This window comes from Rhinichthys klamathensis, unplaced genomic scaffold (genome assembly GCF_029890125.1).
Source record: "Rhinichthys klamathensis goyatoka isolate OS25496 unplaced genomic scaffold, OSU_Roscu_1.1 h1tg000098l_1, whole genome shotgun sequence".
Taxonomy (NCBI): Eukaryota; Metazoa; Chordata; class Actinopteri; order Cypriniformes; family Leuciscidae; genus Rhinichthys; species Rhinichthys klamathensis.
In genome coordinates this window covers 3,571,954-3,591,996 of record NW_026606637.1, presented here as the reverse complement: position 1 = coordinate 3,591,996, position 20,043 = coordinate 3,571,954, and the positions used below count along the sequence as shown (strand labels likewise).

General features: G+C 37.5%; 1 protein-coding gene across 1 annotated transcript in view; it reads left to right on the top strand.

The window, feature by feature from the left end:
- Positions 1-296: 296 nt before the first annotated feature.
- wdr18 (WD repeat domain 18) overlaps positions 297-20,043 on the top strand; it is a 76,948-nt gene continuing 57,201 nt past the window's right edge. The window contains exons 1-4 of the mRNA XM_056252683.1: positions 297-557; positions 2,346-2,456; positions 3,089-3,222; positions 17,716-17,857. Of these exons, the coding sequence (XP_056108658.1) occupies positions 348-557; positions 2,346-2,456; positions 3,089-3,222; positions 17,716-17,857 (597 nt within the window). The 5' untranslated portion in view covers positions 297-347. The remainder of the gene's footprint in view (positions 558-2,345; positions 2,457-3,088; positions 3,223-17,715; positions 17,858-20,043) is intronic.

Here is a 20,043-nt window from a genome sequence, read left to right as displayed (position 1 = left end):
GCTTTCCAACAAAATAATCATTAACCCGACGTGTGTGGCTTTTAGTAAAGTGGGACTTGAAGTAGGATTTGACTCCTGAAACTGACATTTAGCCTACATTTTTATTAGTAGCACACCTTTTTCTTTAACACACAAATCCTTACAAACTTTTCATGAACTCAAATACTTAACTATGTAAATAAGTAGGCTAGTATTCCCCTTTCAAAAATCCCCTTTCACTCACGACTTTTAGGGCTCTGCCTTTGATAAAACAGCAATACCCATAGTCCCTTACTTTATCGGAAATGACGTTGCACAGACCCGTCCCTCGTCGCCTTGCAAAATAATCGCGCTTTGTCTAATCCAACATGTCTGCGCCCGCAGAGATAGTTCTATCCGCAGATTCAGCGGGTCAGCTGTTTAACTGTGCAGTTTTCGACCCTAATTCCGGGGCAGAGTTCTTGACCTATCGCGGAGGTAACACCTCCTCCAGGTCTTTAACAGTCTTGAACGGAGAATACATATTAGGAGCTCAACTCTGCAAGAACTTCATAAACGTGTGGGAGATCCAGAGAAAGGTGGGTAACGTTAGAGCTGATGCATACACTGGAAACAAACATCACTGGTATTATACTCAATAAATAAGTAATAAAAGCAGAATTGTTCAGAACAAGTGTTATTCAGTGTAATTTTAAAAAGAGTTGTGTGTGTAACAGTGTGAACAGCTGACATCAAGCTGGGTTGCCAGGTCTTAACAACAAAACCCGCCCAATAGCTAATTAAAAAATCAAAACTAGACCAATCACAGCCAAAATTAGCCCAATGGCCTTCTGCTAAAACAGGCAGTAATGACACCGACATTTTAAATAGTGAAAATGACCTATTCCAATTTCGATACCACAGCTAAAACTGCTAGCCTAACTAACATTTAAACATTATTAAACAGTACAAAAAGAACACACAATCAAATTACAAGCAATAGCACAAATAAATACACTAGAACAAAGATACAAATGAAATAAACAGTACTTTTCAGGTAGGTTTAAGTAGTTTTCAGGTAGGCTATAGAAATTGAATAAAGTAATCAAATGTAAAATATCACTGCATAGTCTTCACTGTATAAATTAAATATAGATTAATCCTTAATGAAGTTACAAAAGTTTTCTAGTCAAGAGCTGTGAGAAATGTTTTCTCTGTCTTTTGTTGTTTGATTAACATTTAAAAAACAGAGAGCAGCAGGAATATTAGGCTGCGTCACTTTAATACCTGCTTCAGACAAATCACATGGATCTAATAAACTTGGGTAGGACATGTATGTAGACTGTGTGATGACACTATTGAATCGTAGGCTACCTTGCAAGTTCCTATAGAAGAATAAAACGTCTTCATCATGTGCCAGTGGTAAAAGCGAAAGAGGAGAATATGGATGTTGTCATCATGGCTAGGGAAAATTTTGGCATGCCAATTTTGCAAATGGAGTTTGAGGTAGAAGCTTTAAGTTTTAGCGCCATGTCGCGTTGATCAATACCGCCTTTTATATTGCATTTTTATTGGCTAGTCAGTAGATGTAGCCTATGTCGTAGCAGCAAACACACTGTGAGATGATCATGCTAAATTTCTATCACTGGCAGAAAGTCTTTGGTCGCAACGGATGAGTAGATGAATAGTCACACTGCAGTCATCACTGCTAATATAAAGTCCAGTTTTTCTATTTTTTAAATAAGCATTATTGCCACATATCAGATCATGATACAATTAGTAGCCTAAATATTGAATAAATTGTCATAGAACAACAGTGTATTAGGTTATCATTGCCACCAGAGATGAATTAAGTCGCTGTTTATAGATGATGGTGTTGTGACTGGTTAAACCCTTTTTTAAATACAAGAAGTACTTATGTTTGACATGTTGCTAATGTGCAAAGTTGGTGTAGGTTATATTTCCCCACATCCCTAATCTGAGTCAAATCTTTCTGACTCGACTCCTAGAGTGTTTACATCCAATGTAAATGTGCATGAGCACAATAAATTTGACAGCTAGATGTAGACATGTTTTAACTGGTTTGGTTTAATAAATGAACACTGGACACAAACTTCATTCTTTCGCCATCACCATCTCTCTGCTGTTGTAGTTAAAACTGAACCTGTCAGACCATTCAAAAATATGAACAATAGAAACTTGTACCAGCCAGAAATATGTGCTCTCAAATAATTTTCAATGGCTGTGACTTTGAATCTATGACAATCTATGATGGTCATTAGTCAGTCATTCCTTGTTAATTTCATATTGAACATATTGCAACAACTCTTCTAAATGCCCAGAACAAAGCTGATAACTTTTTGATTCTGCACATGATTACCTTTCAGGACCAGCTTCAGCAGAAGATTGTGTGTCCTGGGATTGTTACGTGTCTCTGTGCATCTCCTAATGGCCTCTATGTACTGGCAGGCATTGCTGAAGCTATATACCTGTGGGAGGTGAGGAGATTTGTTTTGGTTATCAAAGAATATAACATAATTTTACTTCGTTTTGAGATGATTCTCATTCAGTTAATTTATTAAAAAATACATTCAAAATTTGACTTAAAATTCACATAATATTTTTGAACAAATGTCAGGGTGGTGCAACTGATATCATAATATTGTGTGATTGTGTGTCAAGGTCACTGAGTCTTTTAAAATATCAAATATTAAGACATGTTAGTTCAGGTTGTAAAGTAAAAAAAAAAGTTTACCTTGAAAATATAAAAACCTTTTTGGAAATAATGAATAAGATGTGTGCACTCACATATATTTACGACTTAAGGAAAATATGGACCTTTTACTTGATGGTTACTCCACATGACAAGTAAAAAAATGGCATAAAAGTTATCTTTTAAAACTATATGAAACCAACATGAATGCAAAGAGTCAGTCAGAGTACATTTCTATGAACTTGGCACATTTAGTACTTGGTCTTTTAAACTAGATTTTTTTCCTATTTTTCATTGTGGACACACTTATTTGTCATTGAGTCTTGTGACAAGTGACTTACAGTTGTCTCTGCATATTAAGTTGGTTACAAGAGTCATATTTTATCACCACCTTTAACATTTAATACTTCCTAATAGGTGTCAACAGGAAATTTGCTGGCTATTTTGAGTCGACACTATCAGGACCTGAGCTGCATCCATTTCACTGATGACAGCAGTCATTTTGTTTCAGGAGGAAAAGACAATCTTGCTCTCATATGGAATCTCTCCAGGTGCGTTAAAAGCTTCACTAATCATTTGTCTTTTGTTTACTCTGTTTAATTGTGGATATGAGTGAAGTCTTGACCTCAATAAGTAACACCAAATCAGTTACACATGCAGGAGGTCATATTGATATGGGTTTTTTGGTTTTTACGACTTGAGTAATGCACTTTCAAATATTTGGCAGACTGGTAGAAAAGGGGAGAAGTCTAATAAATATATTTATAATTCTCTCATAATACACCAGCCCTTAAAGCGTCATCATACATTTAGTTAAAGACTCAGTTTTAGAGGTGACATTGTTAAATTGCTGCTTGTCTTCTCATATTCATTGTTTGGCAGGAGCGTGTAGTGGAACTCTATCTGGATCTCTGGAATATTGAGAGATGAGACTAGAATATTAATACGACACAATTGAATGGAACACAAACTAAGTGGTTTCAGAAGAGTCAAAGTAGCTTTCTCCTTAAATTAAAGGCTTGAAAAGACTTCAAAATATTTCTCATATAATTAGATGGAAGATAAAAATAGAACATTATATTAGTATTATTATTATTATTATTAAATGACTTAAGGTACTGTGATGGATTTTCTATCCTCAATCCTAACTTTTTTAGATTTGTCTCCCTGACACCGTGTCCTAACTACACACGACGCGATAAAATTCCAGCGACAGCAAGTGTGTCTGTCCACACTAGACGCGACGCGACTGTGAGACGCCACACGTCAATCAAAAATCACAGCCATTCAGAACAGCGTGTGGGCGGAGTCTCTCTGTGAAAGCGCACTGCTGGCCCGCACTCGCATTGGAAATGGGTAAGGACATAATCAAATCAAGAAATAACATTATTAAAAATCAAAACATTAACAAAATATACTCATTGACTAATTTTGTTATGAAGTACAGTTGTATGTTTGCATAGAATTCAGTTTGAACGCTATATTATATGCTTTCGAAATCTGAGGTAAATTATCCATTATCGCTTGTGGCACACAGGCACAGTGACCTATTTTTAACTAAAAATAAATAATGTGTACTCATAACCAGTGTAATTTCTTCATATGACAATCAGTTTATTCGATCTTGTTCATAGGGAAATTCATATCCATCCCGTCGCTTTATTATGGATGGAAGGAAAATTATATTCAAACTCAAATGAAACAATATTCATGACACGCAGAACTTCCATCCAATGAGATCTCTGTGTGGGCGGATCTGTCGCGTCGCGTGTAGTTAGGACACGGTGTAAGACTAACTATTCTAGTATAACTTATACGCTAGCTCGTCTAAATACTTGACGTCAGCTACGTTCACACATCAGCGAGTCTCCAGTCGACTACAGAATCCTCTCCCTAACTATACTTCAGCGAGTCTCCAGTCGACTACAGCATCCGCTCCCTAACTATACTTCAGCGAGTCTCCAGTCGACTACAGCATCCGCTCCCTAACTATACTTCAGCGAGTCTCCAGTCGACTACAGCATCCGCTCCCTAACTATACTTCAGCGAGTCTCCAGTCGACTACAGCATCCGCTCCCTAACTATACTTCAGCGAGTCTCCAGTCGACTACAGCATCCGCTCCCTAACTATACTTCAGCGAGTCTCCAGTCGACTACAGCATCCGCTCCCTAACTATACTTCAGCGAGTCTACAGTCGACTACAGCATCCGCTCCCTAACTATACTTCAGCGAGTCTCCAGTCGACTACAGCATCCGCTCCCTAACTATACTTCAGCGAGTCTCCAGTCGACTACAGTATCCGCTCCCTAACTATACTTCAGCGAGTCTCCAGTCGACTACAGCATCCGCTCCCTAACTATACTTCAGCGAGTCTCCAGTCGACTACAGCATCCGCTCCCTAACTATACTTTAGCGAGTCTCCAGTCGACTACAGCATCCGCTCCCTAACTATACTTCAGCGAGTCTCCAGTCGACTACAGCATCCGCTCCCTAACTATACTTCAGCGAGTCTCCAGTCGACTACAGCATCCGCTCCTTAACTATACTTCAGCGAGTCTCCAGTCGACTACAGCATCCGCTCCCTAACTATACTTCAGCGAGTCTCCAGTCGACCACAGCATCCGCTCCCTAACTATACTTCAGCCAGTCTCCAGTCGACTACAGCATCCGCTCCCTAACTATACTTCAGCGAGTCTCCAGTCGACTACAGCATCCGCTCCCTAACTATACTTCAGCGAGTCTCCAGTCGACTACAGCATCCGCTCCCTAACTATACTTTAGCGAGTCTCCAGTCGACTACAGCATCCGCTCCCTAACTATACTTCAGCGAGTCTCCAGTCGACTACAGCATCCGCTCCCTAACTATACTTCAGCGAGTCTCCAGTCGACTACAGCATCCGCTCCCTAACTATACTTCAGCCAGTCTCCAGTCGACTACAGCATCTGCTCCCTAACTATATTTCAGCGAGTCTCCAGTCGACTACAGCATCCGCTCCCTAATTATACTTCAGCGAGTCTCCAGTCGACTACAGCGTCCAGAACCGATAATCTAACTTACTTGTTCTCTTGCTGCGCAGTGTTAATGACAGACAGACTTGAGTAATTGTCCTTTGAATGTTCTTTATTACGGCCGGGAGTCTCGAGCAGTTCTCAGAGAATCTCCCAAAAAGAAGCAATAAGAATGGCCGGTGGATCTCAGACAAATCCCATTGAGAATCCCACCAGTAAACACAAATACAACAGTTTTAAAGAATAATGAGATATGGCATATTGACATGAAACATTACTTAATTTGATTGGTTCTTGACATGCCCTTTGGTTACAAGGTAACCAAACTCTGTTTTTAGTTTCGAATTTAGACACCTGTCTAGTTTCATTTCCCATATTTGTTATTTATACACACACACGCACACACTCAAAGTCACAAGTTTTCCATTGGTTTCGTACAGTACATTCTGTTCAAATGTTAGATGTTAAATTACAGGTCCTTCTCAAAAAATTTGCATATTGTGATAAAGTTCATTATTTTCCATAATGTAATGATAAAAATTTAACTTTCATATATTTTAGATTCATTGCACACCAACTGAAATATTTCAGGTCTTTTATTGTTTTAATACTGATAATTTTGGCATACAGCTCATGAAAACCCAAAATTCCTGTCTCAAAAAATTAGCATATCATGAAAAGGGTCTCTAAACGAGCTATTAACCTAATCATCTGAATCAACTAATTAACTCTAAACACCTGCAAAAGATTCCTGAGGCTTTTAAAAACTCCCAGCCTGTTTCATTACTCAAAACCGCAATCATGGGTAAGACTGCCGACCTGACTGCTGTCCAGAAGGCCATCATTGACACCCTCAAGCAAGAGGGTAAGACAGAAAGAAATTTCTGAACAAATAGGCTGTTCCCAGAGTGCTGTATCAAGGCACCTCAGTGGGAAGTCTGTGGGAAGGAAAAAGTGTGGCAAAAAACGCTGCACAACGAGAAGAGGTGACCGGACCCTGAGGAAGATTGTGGAGAAGGACCGATTCCAGACCTTGGGGGACCTGCGGAAGCAGTGGACTGAGTCTGGAGTAGAGGTCTGCACGGGCTTTAAACTGAAGCCCGAACCCGGCCCGTACCCGCGATCATTTAACCCGACCCGACAATCACATTTACATATTAAGCCCGAACCCGACCCGAACCCGAGGTCCATTCTGTTTCTCACAGCAAATACCATTTTTGCAATATGCTATGTTGTATTTAATGATTGCTTGACATATTAAACAAATACATGTAGGCGCAGCGGCCCTATCAGCAGGCAGCACAGCAGTAGCCTAAGAGAAAAAACTTACCAAGTAATTTTTTGCTTTATCAGACTCATGGTTTGCTTGTTGTCGTCGGCTGTCTGTCTGTATTGTGACTGAAATAGCGCGCGAGAGCGGTAGCACATGCGCAAAACAGTTTTGTGATATAAATGATATGATAAAATAAAACAAATAATTTTAAAAAAATGATATATATATATATATATCATTATCATTATATTTGAGAGAGAGAGACTGTGTGTCTGACTGTGTACTGTGTATGCACATATTGCACATCTGCGCACGTATACTTTCTCTCTCTCTCGCGTGCCGGTCACCACAACACAGCAAGCAGGCAAAGCACACGGCACGCAAACTATATATAGCCTATTTAGTTTTTCTTAGTTAAACCCGAACCCGACCCGAACCCGAGGCTGTTCATTAAACATTAACCCGAAGCCGACCCGAAACCCGCACATTTTTCGGGACCCGTCGGGCTCGGGTCGGGTAGCAGACCTCTAGTCTGGAGTAGAAACATCCAGAGCCACCGTGCACAGGCGTGTGCAGGAAATGGGCTACAGGTGCCGCATTCCCCAGGCCAAGCCACTTTTGAACCAGAAACAGCGGCAGAAGCGCCTGACCTGGGCTACAGAGAAGCAGCACTGGACTGTTGCTCAGTTTTGCATGTCATTCGGAAATCAAGGTGTGGAAGTCTGGAGGAAGACTGGGGAGAAAATGCCAAAATGCCTGAAGTCCAGTGTCAAGTACCCACAGTCAGTGATGGTCTGGGGTGCCATGTCAGCTGCTGGTGTTGGTGCACTGTGTTTTATCAAGGGCAGGGTCAATGCAGCTAGCTATCAGGAGATTTTGGAGCACTTCATGCTTCCATCTGCTGAAAAGCTTTATGGAGATGAAGATTTCATTTTTCAGCACCACCTGGCACCTGCTCACAGTGCCAAAACCACTGGTAAATGGTTTACTGACCATGGTATTACTGTGCTCAATTGGCCTGCCAGCTCTCCTGACCTGAACCCCATAGAGAATCTGTGGGATATTGTGAAGAGAAAGTTGAGAGACGCAAGACCCAACACTCTGGATGAGCTTAAGGCCGCTATCGAAGCATCCTGGGCCTCCATAACACCTCAGCAGTGCCACAGGCTGATTGCCTCCATGCCACGCCGCATTGAAGCAGTCATTTCTGCAAAAGGATTCCCGACCAAGTATTGACTATTGAGTGCATAACTGAACATAATTATTTGAAGGTTGACTTTTTTTTTTTGTATTAAAAACACTTCTTTTATTGGTCGGATGAAATATACTATTTTTTTTGAGACAGGAATTTTGGGTTTTCATGAGCTGTATGCCTAAATCATCAGTATTAAAACAATAAAAGACCTGAAATATTTCAGTTGGTGTGCAATGATTCTAAAATATATGAAAGTTTAATTTTTATCATTATATTATGGAAAATAATGAACTTTATCACAATATGCTAATTTTTTGAGAAGGACCTGTAGGTTAGATGTTAGTCTAACATGGTTAGTTTAATATAGTTAAACTTTTCCACCACACTACACTGAAACTTTTTTTGTTGAAAACTAACAACATTTAAATGTTAATATAATATATCATATATTATCAAAACGTGTTTTGTCTTACCTTGATTCACTATGGTTAAGCATATTATAAGTGTTTATATTTTAGACCTGTCTGGATGGTCTTCGTAGGAATTTGCGTACATGCGTCACTCGCCCATGCGTGTCTCATCATATCTCTAAATAGAGAAAAGTGATTCTGGCCACTCTGATGCGTGTATAGTTGTGAGAGTGGCATAGGTTAGTTGTCACAACGAGCGAGAAAGTTGACATGGAGCAGCTAGATCTGGAACCTCCAGGGAATCACCAATTGTAAAAAAAAAAATCATCGGTCTGTCTGTGATTACATGAAGAAACAGATAAAAACCGAGACAGACTAAATCCAGAAGAACTGTGGCAACGTCTCCAAGATGCTTGAAGAAACCTAGCTGCCAAGCTACCTGAAAAACTATGCCCAGGTGTATCTAGAACAAAAGCGGTTTTAAATGCAAATGGTGGTCACACCAAATATTGATTTGATTTAGTTAATAGAATTTAATTGATTAATAAAATCTATTTATGACATTATTTTTGAAAGCACAACATTTCACATTTCAGGAAGGTTTCTTCAAGTATCTTGGAGACTTTGCAGCAGAAAACCCAACGTGTGTGTTTGTGAGAGTATATGTATGTTTGAATTTGAGAATGCAATTCAGTTAGTAAGTCTGGTCAGGTTAGTCTGTAATATTTAAAAGTGGGGATACCACTGTTAGTACATGAGCCATGGCTTCCCATACACTACCATTAATCAGATAATGAGTGCTTTGGCCAGTTGTTCACACACTTACTATTTCCCTGTAGATTAATGATTTCAGTTAAGCTGTATTTTAGACCTGCTGGTTTATTTTAATGGCTTCCAGTCACACCATACTTTAAATGTCACTGTTTAAATGAAAAACCTTTGGGAAGTTATTCTGTCTTGCAGTGTGACATGCTATATTCCATCTTTAATATTTATCAAATCAAAAACGAATTATTTTGTAATTTATTATAATTTATTAAAAAAAAAATGGTCATACTGCAGGAGCAGCAATTAAAATGAATTAGTGAAGTCAAGAACTGGTCTTGACTCCTGCAGTGTGACATGCTATATTCCATCTATAATATTTATCAAATCAAAAAGTAATTATTTAGTAATTTATTATGTATTATAAAAAATTGTCATACTGCAGGAGCAGAAATTAAAATGAATTAGTGAAGTCAAGAACTGGTCAAAATACATTAATTTTTTTTAACCTAAAATCTTCAATCATTGTTGTGATGTGTTTTACTATTGTGTTTGTTTACAATTCTCGACTTTAATACAGTAATGAAAATCAGACACAATAAATCCTGTCCAGAGACAGATTTATTTTTTAACATATTAATAATTTACATTTCCACGTTATAAATATTAATAACATCACTTAAATACAGTACAACAAATTATTCTTACAAAAAGAAAAATATCGCAGTACAAAAAATAAATAAATAAAATCCTAATGTCCCAAAATTAATTAAATGTTTTTTTTTGGCCTTTTTATGACCTTTACATTTTTCTTGTCTGGCTTTCTGAAATGAAATGAAAGCCAGATAAATCCTCACTGTCTCCGGATTGCTTCCACGTTACGGCCAGTAGATGGCACCATGGTTTCAATGTATTACAACAGGTGCAAATGGTAAAATAAATCTAGATTAACAACCATACATCTCCACTTTGTTTCAAAATCGCTTTAAGAAAATCTCAACCAGAGTAATGATATAAAACATATGAAAAACATGACTTTCAACCAGCGAACACCTGCAGTTCTCCTTCAGCCTCAGGTGTTTATTCTCACTTCTTTCAGATGTTGTGGCAATTCAACGTCCAAGCTGTCTCTGTTCAGCCGATCTGTCCATCTCTATTATACTGTGCTGCTATTGTTATAGATCTGGAAAAAAACCCATACTTTTGAAGCTGAAGAGTTGAGACTGAGAAGCAAAGTCATTCACCTCATTCAAAGCACTCTGAGCATTATCATTTATGAGGAATGCACAAACTTTTGATATTATTTTGAAGACTCTTCTTGCTGTATTTTTCTGACATAACTGCTGATTTTGAACTGAATGTTTGAACAGACACTCAGGAATCCTAAATGACGGTCCAGAGAGCACATCATGTTTGTTTGACGGCATTAGCTATGGTAAACCAGGCCCACGGGCTGCAATATATGAAAGAAGGCGGCAAGAGAGACCCGCACAGCCATCAAACCAGGATGAATAATTCAGCGTCTGTCTCTGAGTTTTGAAAGGAGATGACGCGCATCTGTTATTCTGTATCGGTATCACTCGACAGAATAACCTCTCAGCCGTCACTATAATCAACATTCCCTGACCCTCACATGCGGCTGAGAGGTCCAGAAGTGTGAGTTCACGGCGCTCTGTTTGAGCTGCCTATCTAGATGGCATTTTAGGGCCCACAAATGCATAGAACGTTTTTGAACGTGCATATGACGACTAAATACTAATTTATTTCCACAGATAGTACAAAAAAGCAATCCATTTGCACAGTGACCTGAATATACCTTTTCTATGATGAGCATGTTTTTATTTCTAAATTGCAGTTCACTTATTTTAAAGGGGTATCAACTCAAAAATGAAGGGTGATACAACTGTCCTGATATCATACTGGGAATTATTAAAAGAGAATTAATAAGATTTTCTTTTCAAGAATTTAAGTAGTTTGGCATAATCTTTTATTATTCATAGTCATGTCTTTTAATCAGACAATTTGACACTTATGACACGGCAAGGTTAGTTCAGATTGTAAAATGCTTTTCAATGATGCTATTGTTAACTAAAACGGTAATTTAAACTGTGGGTAATGTAAAATAAGGTTTCACTATAGTTAATATTGGTTAATTACATTAGTTAACATGATCTATCATGAACATTTTTGTTTACTAACATTATGAAAGGTTAATAAATGCTGTGAGAATAATGTAGCTGTTCACTAATGTCAACAATTGAGACCTTATTGTAGTGTTACCACTAAAACTAATACTTAAACTTATTACAGTTTTCATTCATTTAAATAAAAAAATATAAATATCAGATGACAAACTTAAAACTAAACCGCAAAATAAAGAAACTAAACGCTAAAAAGAAACATTAAAAACCCTAAAAAAGCATTATATATATATATATATATATATATATATATATATATATATATATATATATATATATATATATATATATATATATATATATATATATATATATATATAACAACAAACTAAAATTAGAATGAAAACTGAAAATATAAAAATAAAAGCTAATCCAACATATTAATAAATATTATAATAATAATATGATAATGCTAAAATGAATACTAAAATAACACTGATGTGGACTATCCAAAAACGTAATGATAATTTTTAATCTTAAAAAAAAAAATGATTAGATGTGCTACTACTTTTTAACTTGGTTACACCACATGACATTACATTTAAACACTTTCTTGAGAGTTATATAAAAGTTTTTCAGAATAGGAAACAAACACGAATAGGAATAGGAATAGGTTGAGGAGATTCCCCCCTTCTATGTAAAGCGCTTTGTATTATTAATATTATTTAGAAGAACTTGGCACATGTTTTTTCTCTTTCTTTATTGTGGACAATAACCCTATTACCTGGAAAAAGCTTCTCCCACTCAATGGCAGTTGTTCAGTTGGCACATGCTCCTCTGGAACTACATGACTTCATTGGGATCACGTTTTGTTGCTTGCCTGATGCATTCATGTTTATCCTTAGCAACACACCAGGCTCTTATTGATTCATTAAGACAGCCGCTTAATTGTGTTTGCCCGTAAATGTCACCCCTGTTCCGCACTCAGCTTTCTGCTGTAAGTTGAACCGTGCCGTTAGTGTTGACTGTGTGCTGAGCGAACAACGGCAAGCACAGCGCAGCATGAAGAATGAAGCGCTGTGAAGAACGAGGGGAATCTAAAGTGTGAGAGGGGACAAGGGCTCACCGACAGATGCAGGACAGAGCCTCAAAGTGATTGCAGTGGTTGCGCTCATTCTTCTTTTTTTAGTTTTTAACCCAAAGTCACAACAGAGTATCTTACATCTTTGTTTTCATTGTTTTTATTATATTATTTCATTGTTTTTGCTTAAATTGCCCATGCATATTTCATACATTTTTTTAGTGGACTGTCACTCACACTCAAGTCACTTGCACATGCGCTGTTGTTTGGACACAAAGATTGTGCTGCATGAGGACGGTGTGCGCGGATGTCCTCGGGCCTCTTGATGACAACATCTTCCGAAAATTACACCACACAGACAGTGCGCAAAGTATACTTTGGGCTTTAGACTGCTATGATAACTCGTGTGAAAACTGCGTAAGTGAGCTGTGGATAGAAGGCATTGACCCTCACTCATGAATATGAAACTCATTCAGTTATTAACCACACTCTCTCTCACATAAAAACACAGATGTGTATCACAGATGTTGTTTAAGACAGGTCGGCCCCTGAGCTTACCCTGCGGTGCTGCGTCATGCAGTGGTGCTGACAGAATGGGGTTCAATTCTGTCTCATCTCACTTTATCTGTCCTTTTCTTTCCATCTGGATCTCCTTCTCTCCATCTCTTTCATTCAATCCATCATCTTTTTCAAGCTGAACATTTGACCAGATACATTCAACAGTCATTAGCAGTTTGACTCTACATTCTAATACCGGTAAGTTCAGTTTACTGAAAAAAATGTTTGCCTTATTTTTTGCAAAGCAAACTTGAAAGCAAAAGTGAAGTTAAGTAAATAGTATCAGTTAAAGAAAGCAAACTCTTCCTGCATAATGGAGTATTAGACACTTTAAAAAATAATCTAGCAATACTGAGAAGAAAACAAGAAACAAAAATCAGAATTTGAAAAAAAAATAAAAATCCAACACAGGCTCATTGGAAACATGTTTTGCAAAACTCAAAACATACAAATCACAGCAGTTTCCAGCTGAAATGAACATTTGAGGTAGTAAACAGCAACAACTTGTATTCCTTAAATTGTGATTAAAGGGGCAAATTATCAATTAATAAAGACTTATTCTTATGCAATTCCTTGCACAATACCATGTTTGACCTCAAAATGCCTCATTTGTAAACTAATACAATTTGGCGTTTGCATCTCATAACCAGATCCGTATGTGTGGCTTTTCTGAAGTTGAAACTTGCTCATTTCACAGGGCTCGACAGTGCGAGCATTTCACTTGCATTTGCGACTAAAAATAGATGTGTGCGAACTGTAAAATGTAGCCTATTTAGGTGCACGTGTGCGAATACAATTTTTTTTTTTAACAAAAAAGTGTTTTAAACAATGACGCTGTCTCTGCGCTCAACCAATGTTGTCTGTTGAAAAAATAATAATAATCATGTAATTAACACAAACGCACCTTCTGGACTGTTTACACTTGGCCACTTCATGCGTTTTCACGCGATTTCAACGCGCCAAACTGCCACAAGTGAAAGTAAGTCGTAGAGGCTCAACACACAATCATCCTCATTAAAAGTAAAGAAACGAAACCAGTGCTGCTGTCGTTCTCTCTTGTCGATGATTTTAAAATTAGCTGATGATCAATAAAATGCAGCTCATATCTGTTGCTTTCGGTGACGTGAACTCCATTAAATCTGCATATAGCGCGGGAATTGAAGATCGGATTTATATCCATTTTGCGGATACACATTTATGTGACCAGGTGTAAATGGAATCGTTTTGATAAATCAGAAAGCTAGCCTATCTGATCAGTAAAAACGCATGAAGTGACCAGGTGTAAACAGGCCCCTAGACGCTTCACCATAAAAAAATAAATAAAAAAGTAACGTAAAAAAGTAAACACGCAGCGAGCTAGATACGCAACACACACTGAACAAAATTATAAACGCAACACTTATGTTTTTGCCCCCATTTTTCATGAGCTGAACTGAAAGATCTAAGACTTTTTCTATGTAGGCTACACAAAAAGCCTATTTCTCTCATATTGTTCACAAATCTGTGTTAGTGAGCACTTCTCCTTTGCCGAGATAATCCATCCACCTCACAGGTGTGCCATATCAAGATGCTGATTAGACAGTATGATTATTGCACATTATTTATTACGGAAAAACTAATAGATTTCCATTGCGCCCCTAAAGATCTCTCTGTGCTCCTACATTTTTCAACTTTTCAATGCTCCTCCTGAGAAAAGTCAGCGTCAAGCCCTGCAGTAGCTCACTTGCGATCAGTGTTGGGGAGTAACTAGTAACATGCAATGGCATTATTTAATTTAATTACAAAATAAATGTTACTGTAATCCGTTACAGTTACTGAGAGAAAATGTGTACTTAAATTAGTTACTTAAGAAAATGTTAACGATTACAAAGGTGGTTACACCTGAATATTTTCTTTAAAAATCTAGGATATGTTGAATAATATTATTTTGTTGCTTTGCCTGTTTTTGATGTGCACGATGCCTCCTGCCATTTAAAGGCTGTTTAGTAAAGCGATGCTATTCTGATGCTTTTGATTGGTTCTCTTGTTTGGCAGTGGCACGACATCTGCCAATGACATTCAGTGTTTCCTCTAGGATTTTTTCCAGCCGTGGTGGCAGGCCCATTTCGCCAGGGGGAGGGGGCGTGGCCCATTTTGTGATATTCCCATTGGCCACGCCCCCTTATCCCAGGTGTTTAAACCTCCCCTAAGCATTATAACATGAAAGGCGTCAATAAGAGCGGCAAAAGCGATTATGCGCATCGCGTGCGCAGAATGATGCACTTGAAGCAACGCAAAGTAGAGATGGGATTTATGGCTCTTTGAGGAGATCCGGATCTTTGCGATCCGTTCCTTTCAAAGAGCCGTTCAAAAGAACGGCTCTTTTGGCTCTTTTTAAATATTTAGTCAGTTTAAAGAAGCCAGCTTGGGGGAATCTCAGTTTATCCTGGAAATAATCACTGGGAGGAATGATGAGGTGAGATTTGTAGTCAATTAATTAAAACTCAGATATCACACACCAATATCTGAGTTTGAATTATTCTGAAATATTGATTATTACCTCATTTGTCATGTGTGGACTATATTCCATAGGGTTGCACAACATCCCTCTGCTTAGAAAGTGATATCACTATTTTGGATTTACCTTTAGTACAAAGTATGTGTATGTGTAAAGCTATGTTGACTTATGTTATTCATACAATACCACAAGAACATTTTGATAAAAAACAAAAACTATTTAAAGTTGTAAATATATACTGTAGATACAATAACATGAACACAAAATGCAATGTAAATAAATACAAAGCAGTTCCTTTGTATTTATTTACAAAGGAACTTAGTGTTACTTTAGTGGGTTTTTTTTTTTTTTTTTTACTGGAGTAACCATGTGACGGCATAAGTCATTGGCTCTGCTCCTACCCAATGACAGCACGTAGGGTTTTTTCCCACTGGAGTACTCACGTAAAGGATGCGCGCGCGTGCACAACTATCATCATGCTGTTAGGCAGTAGCACCCCTGCGCTGGGTGCGCCCCTTCCCCTATAACTGAGGAGCTAATTTGTGTGCATCTGTGTGAAACACGCATGAAAAAAGAACGACAGAAAGAACGGCTCCCCTTCAGCCGCGACTCGGCTCCCATCGTTCATGTTTATGAGCCGTTCAAAAGAATCGGTTCGTTCGCGAACGTCACAACTCTAACGCAAAGTCACAGCGCGCAGCGCTTCGCATTGAAAAGTTCAAAGCACAAAGCGAAGAGATTATATCTATCTATGTTTAATGTATTATATCTATGCAACAGTTTATTGAGCCTTTTCTTTTAACAGTTTTAAATTTCAGTTAACTTACAGTGCGCATGAAGAACAATTCATTGTGCTCTCTACTCTAGTGCTGTAGTAACAGACACCCGGGAGAAAGGAATATGATTTAGAAAGCGCTATAAACTCCAGCAAGATAAAGTAATTTTATGCAAACCATAGACCTTTATCTACTAATAAAGTAAAATAATGGGAACATTGATCTTGAAGAGAGTGTCGTCGTGTTACTGTCGTAACCGAACGTGACGCGCTGTTTGAATGCTGAATGGAGAATGACTGAGGAGAGATGAGTTTCCATTAACTTTAACTTAACGACTTAAATATACATTTTTACCTCACATTATGCTATTGAATGACTTTAGAAGTCTTGGAATATAGTGCGAAAACGTTATGGTGCTTTACAATGTTTTGTATGCCTTTAGTGGGGCTTAACAATGACACACACAATATCGGACCGAGAAGCTGCAGCCGTGGCGGGATGATTTTAGGTGTGGCGGCCCGCCACGGCAGAATGAATGTAGCGGAAACACTGACATTAATCCACATTGCCACTGAAAGCTTTAGGCTACAACCTGTCTGAGAGTTGCCACCATGGCGAGTGATAAAATGCATTCCATATATACAGAAAATGTATAGCTAGCTAACGTTTTTCCTCCTTGAATAAAGGTTGGTAACCATGTCAGATCTAATAGTATTTCATGTTATGATTTTAAATCTCAGAACGATCTCAAAATAAAAAGAGCTGCTATGGTCTGATTTTGTGGTAGCTGTGCTTTAAAATTATATCATTATCTTAATTCAAGTGAGGAAGGATTTTGAAAGTCTGACAGTAATGTTGAGTACTGTAAGGTTAACTCTGCCTGGTTAAAATTTTTGTGTGAAAACTGTTTGAAAATGATTAACAGTTGAAAACATTCGTTAGAAATGTAGAAAAGTAATCAAAAAAAGTGATTTAATCTGATGAAATGTAATCAATTACATTAATAAAGTAATTGAAATAGTTACACTACTTATTACATGTTAAGTAGGGAAACTTGTAATCTGTAACCCATTACATTTCCAAAGTAACCTTCCCAACACTGGTTATAAACTAGTACTTGCAAGGTCACACCACAAGCTTGCCATATCAATCTTATTACACTTGCACCCAGTATATTATATTTTAATATTTCACATTCATCAATTTAATGAACTCATCACACACATAATGTGATAGGATTGATGACACTCATAATTAATTATTGTTGTCCTGAGCATGTCATTTATAATAAAGACTTCATTATGGCGAGTTAATAAAAGATGGTGTATTGTGTTTCAGTGTTGTTCAGCTGGATTCGTCCCGCACACCAGAACCTCGTCACATTCTTTCCCGCCACTCCCTCCCCATCACCGACATCCACTGTGGCCTGATGGGACCACAAGCCCGTGTTGCCACTGCATCCCTGGACCAAACCGTTAAGGTGAGTTTTGTTCGGTCTCTCGCTCTCCTCTTATGATCATAAAGGATGTAAATCGCATACATCATGATATCTGACATTAATGTTTATATTATTGTAATTATAATCCTATAACAGGGTCCCGGGTTTCCTAAAAAGTTTTAAAATGTCCTACATTCAGTTTTATCAAATTTAAGATTACAAAATGTCTTAAATATCTTAAATGCAGAGGTGTAAAAAGTAATTGAAAATTATGCTTGCAACAAATGGAGAGATCTCCGGTCTGCTCTAGGGCTCAAACGGGATCCTCAGTTGGCTTTTACAAAGTAATAACTTATATTGTTCATGAACGTGTTTCCATAATAATACAATCATAAGTGGATACAGTAAACACATAAAACAGTTCAACATGGAGATAGATGGAAACAAAAACCGAAGTTTTCTACTACCCCCGTTTTCCCCTCACACATAAGTGTGTAATTTACTCAAATGCCTTTCCTTTCATATATTTAAAATTACTTGCAGATTTATAACTTTATTACCTCTGAGGACATTATGACTGTAAACAAAAGATTTGTGCGGCTGATGCTCCTTTGGTTATGAACAGCTCGTGCAAGCGTGCGTATGCGTGTGGTCCATGAGCCTGCACACCTCTGGTTGCAGTTTCGCTTGTCGCCAGAGGGGGCATAGTTCTGCAAAAACTCAGAGACTTGCGCAATGCACCTTTAAGTTGAAAGTATGGATACTGAATGAAAATTTTACTCAAGTTCCTGGCCAAAAACATACTTAAGGAAAAGTAAAAAAGTACAACTTTAAAACTGAACTTAAGAATAGAAGTAACCTTGCAAAAATAAAAATAAGAGAGGAGTTTCTTGTTGAAATCATTTTCTCAGTGCAAAATACAATTTACCATATTAAAATGTTCATTTAAATGCTAATTGTTCTTGTATTCAATTTATATAATTTAATAAATAAACATTTAATAGTATACAGTTACCACTGGATTTTGATGTTAGAAAAATAAGTGAAACCTTGAAACACCACTGCAAAAATGGAACTTTTCAGGTCGAAGTACAATTTGAAGGAGTAAAAAGTACTGTTTTTTTTTCTGGAAATATAAGTCTATATTAGTAGTACAAGTATTCAGATTAATTTGTACTCGAGTAAATGCTCCAAAATAATACTTTCAGTATTCAACAGTCTTTCAGTAAAATTGTCAATGTAGCTCCATTTACAAATTGTTGAATTTGACCCATTTTCAATGTTCGAAAAAAGTTTCTGAAATTTGTTTGATTTGACACTAAATGACCAAAAAAGAAAAAGAATTGTACTACAAATATTTCCATTTCCTGTGTTTAAATAGGGACTCCGTCAAAGAAACACTGACTGATCCGCATGCGGACTGTTGAAACAAATTCTTTTTTTTTCCGGGAAAGCCTTAATTTAATGGTGTAGCAAAGTTTTCTAAATTTTATTTTTTTGGTACTGTATAAATCAATCATAGATCAATAACTAAATAAAATGTAGGCAGCACTGTGCCTCTTAACATAGTTGTAGATGTTTAATACATCTGTTTTTCAATTTTTTTGTCCAAATAACATTTACTTTAAATGTCAGACCACTTTTTAAAATGCATCTCCACATCCTTCTAGTCTGCATGTGCCACTCACTCATCTTTGTGCTTTTGTAATGTCATCTCCCAACATTTTTTTTTTATATGGGAAGCTTTCAGTTTTTGAAAAATCATTTGAAAAGCATTAATATTTATGAATTCATATTTCTCTGTCGTACGCACCTAAAGCGGTCTCACTTGTAATCCAATTTATATCTTATTTAACTTGCTAAACTCTCATGATGACATCAAGAAATCGGGTCATGAATGGGGTACTTGGCTTAATGATGTGCTGTCTTTTCTTCCTTGTTTTATGTGGGAAGATGCTCTTATATTAAAGGGATAGTTCGGCCAAAAATGATATTTAAACCATGCATTACTCACCCTCAAGCCGTTCGAGATGCATATGTCAATCTTGTTTCAGACGAACACATTTTCAGTTATTTTAGAAAATGTCTTAGACCCTTCAGTGGATATAATGTGAAGCAATGGGGTCCACCTCCTTCAAGTCCCAAAATGTGCATATATCCTTCACAGAAGTCATCCATCCGGCTCCAGGGGGATAAACGAAGGCCTTATGAGGGTAATCCGTGCGGTT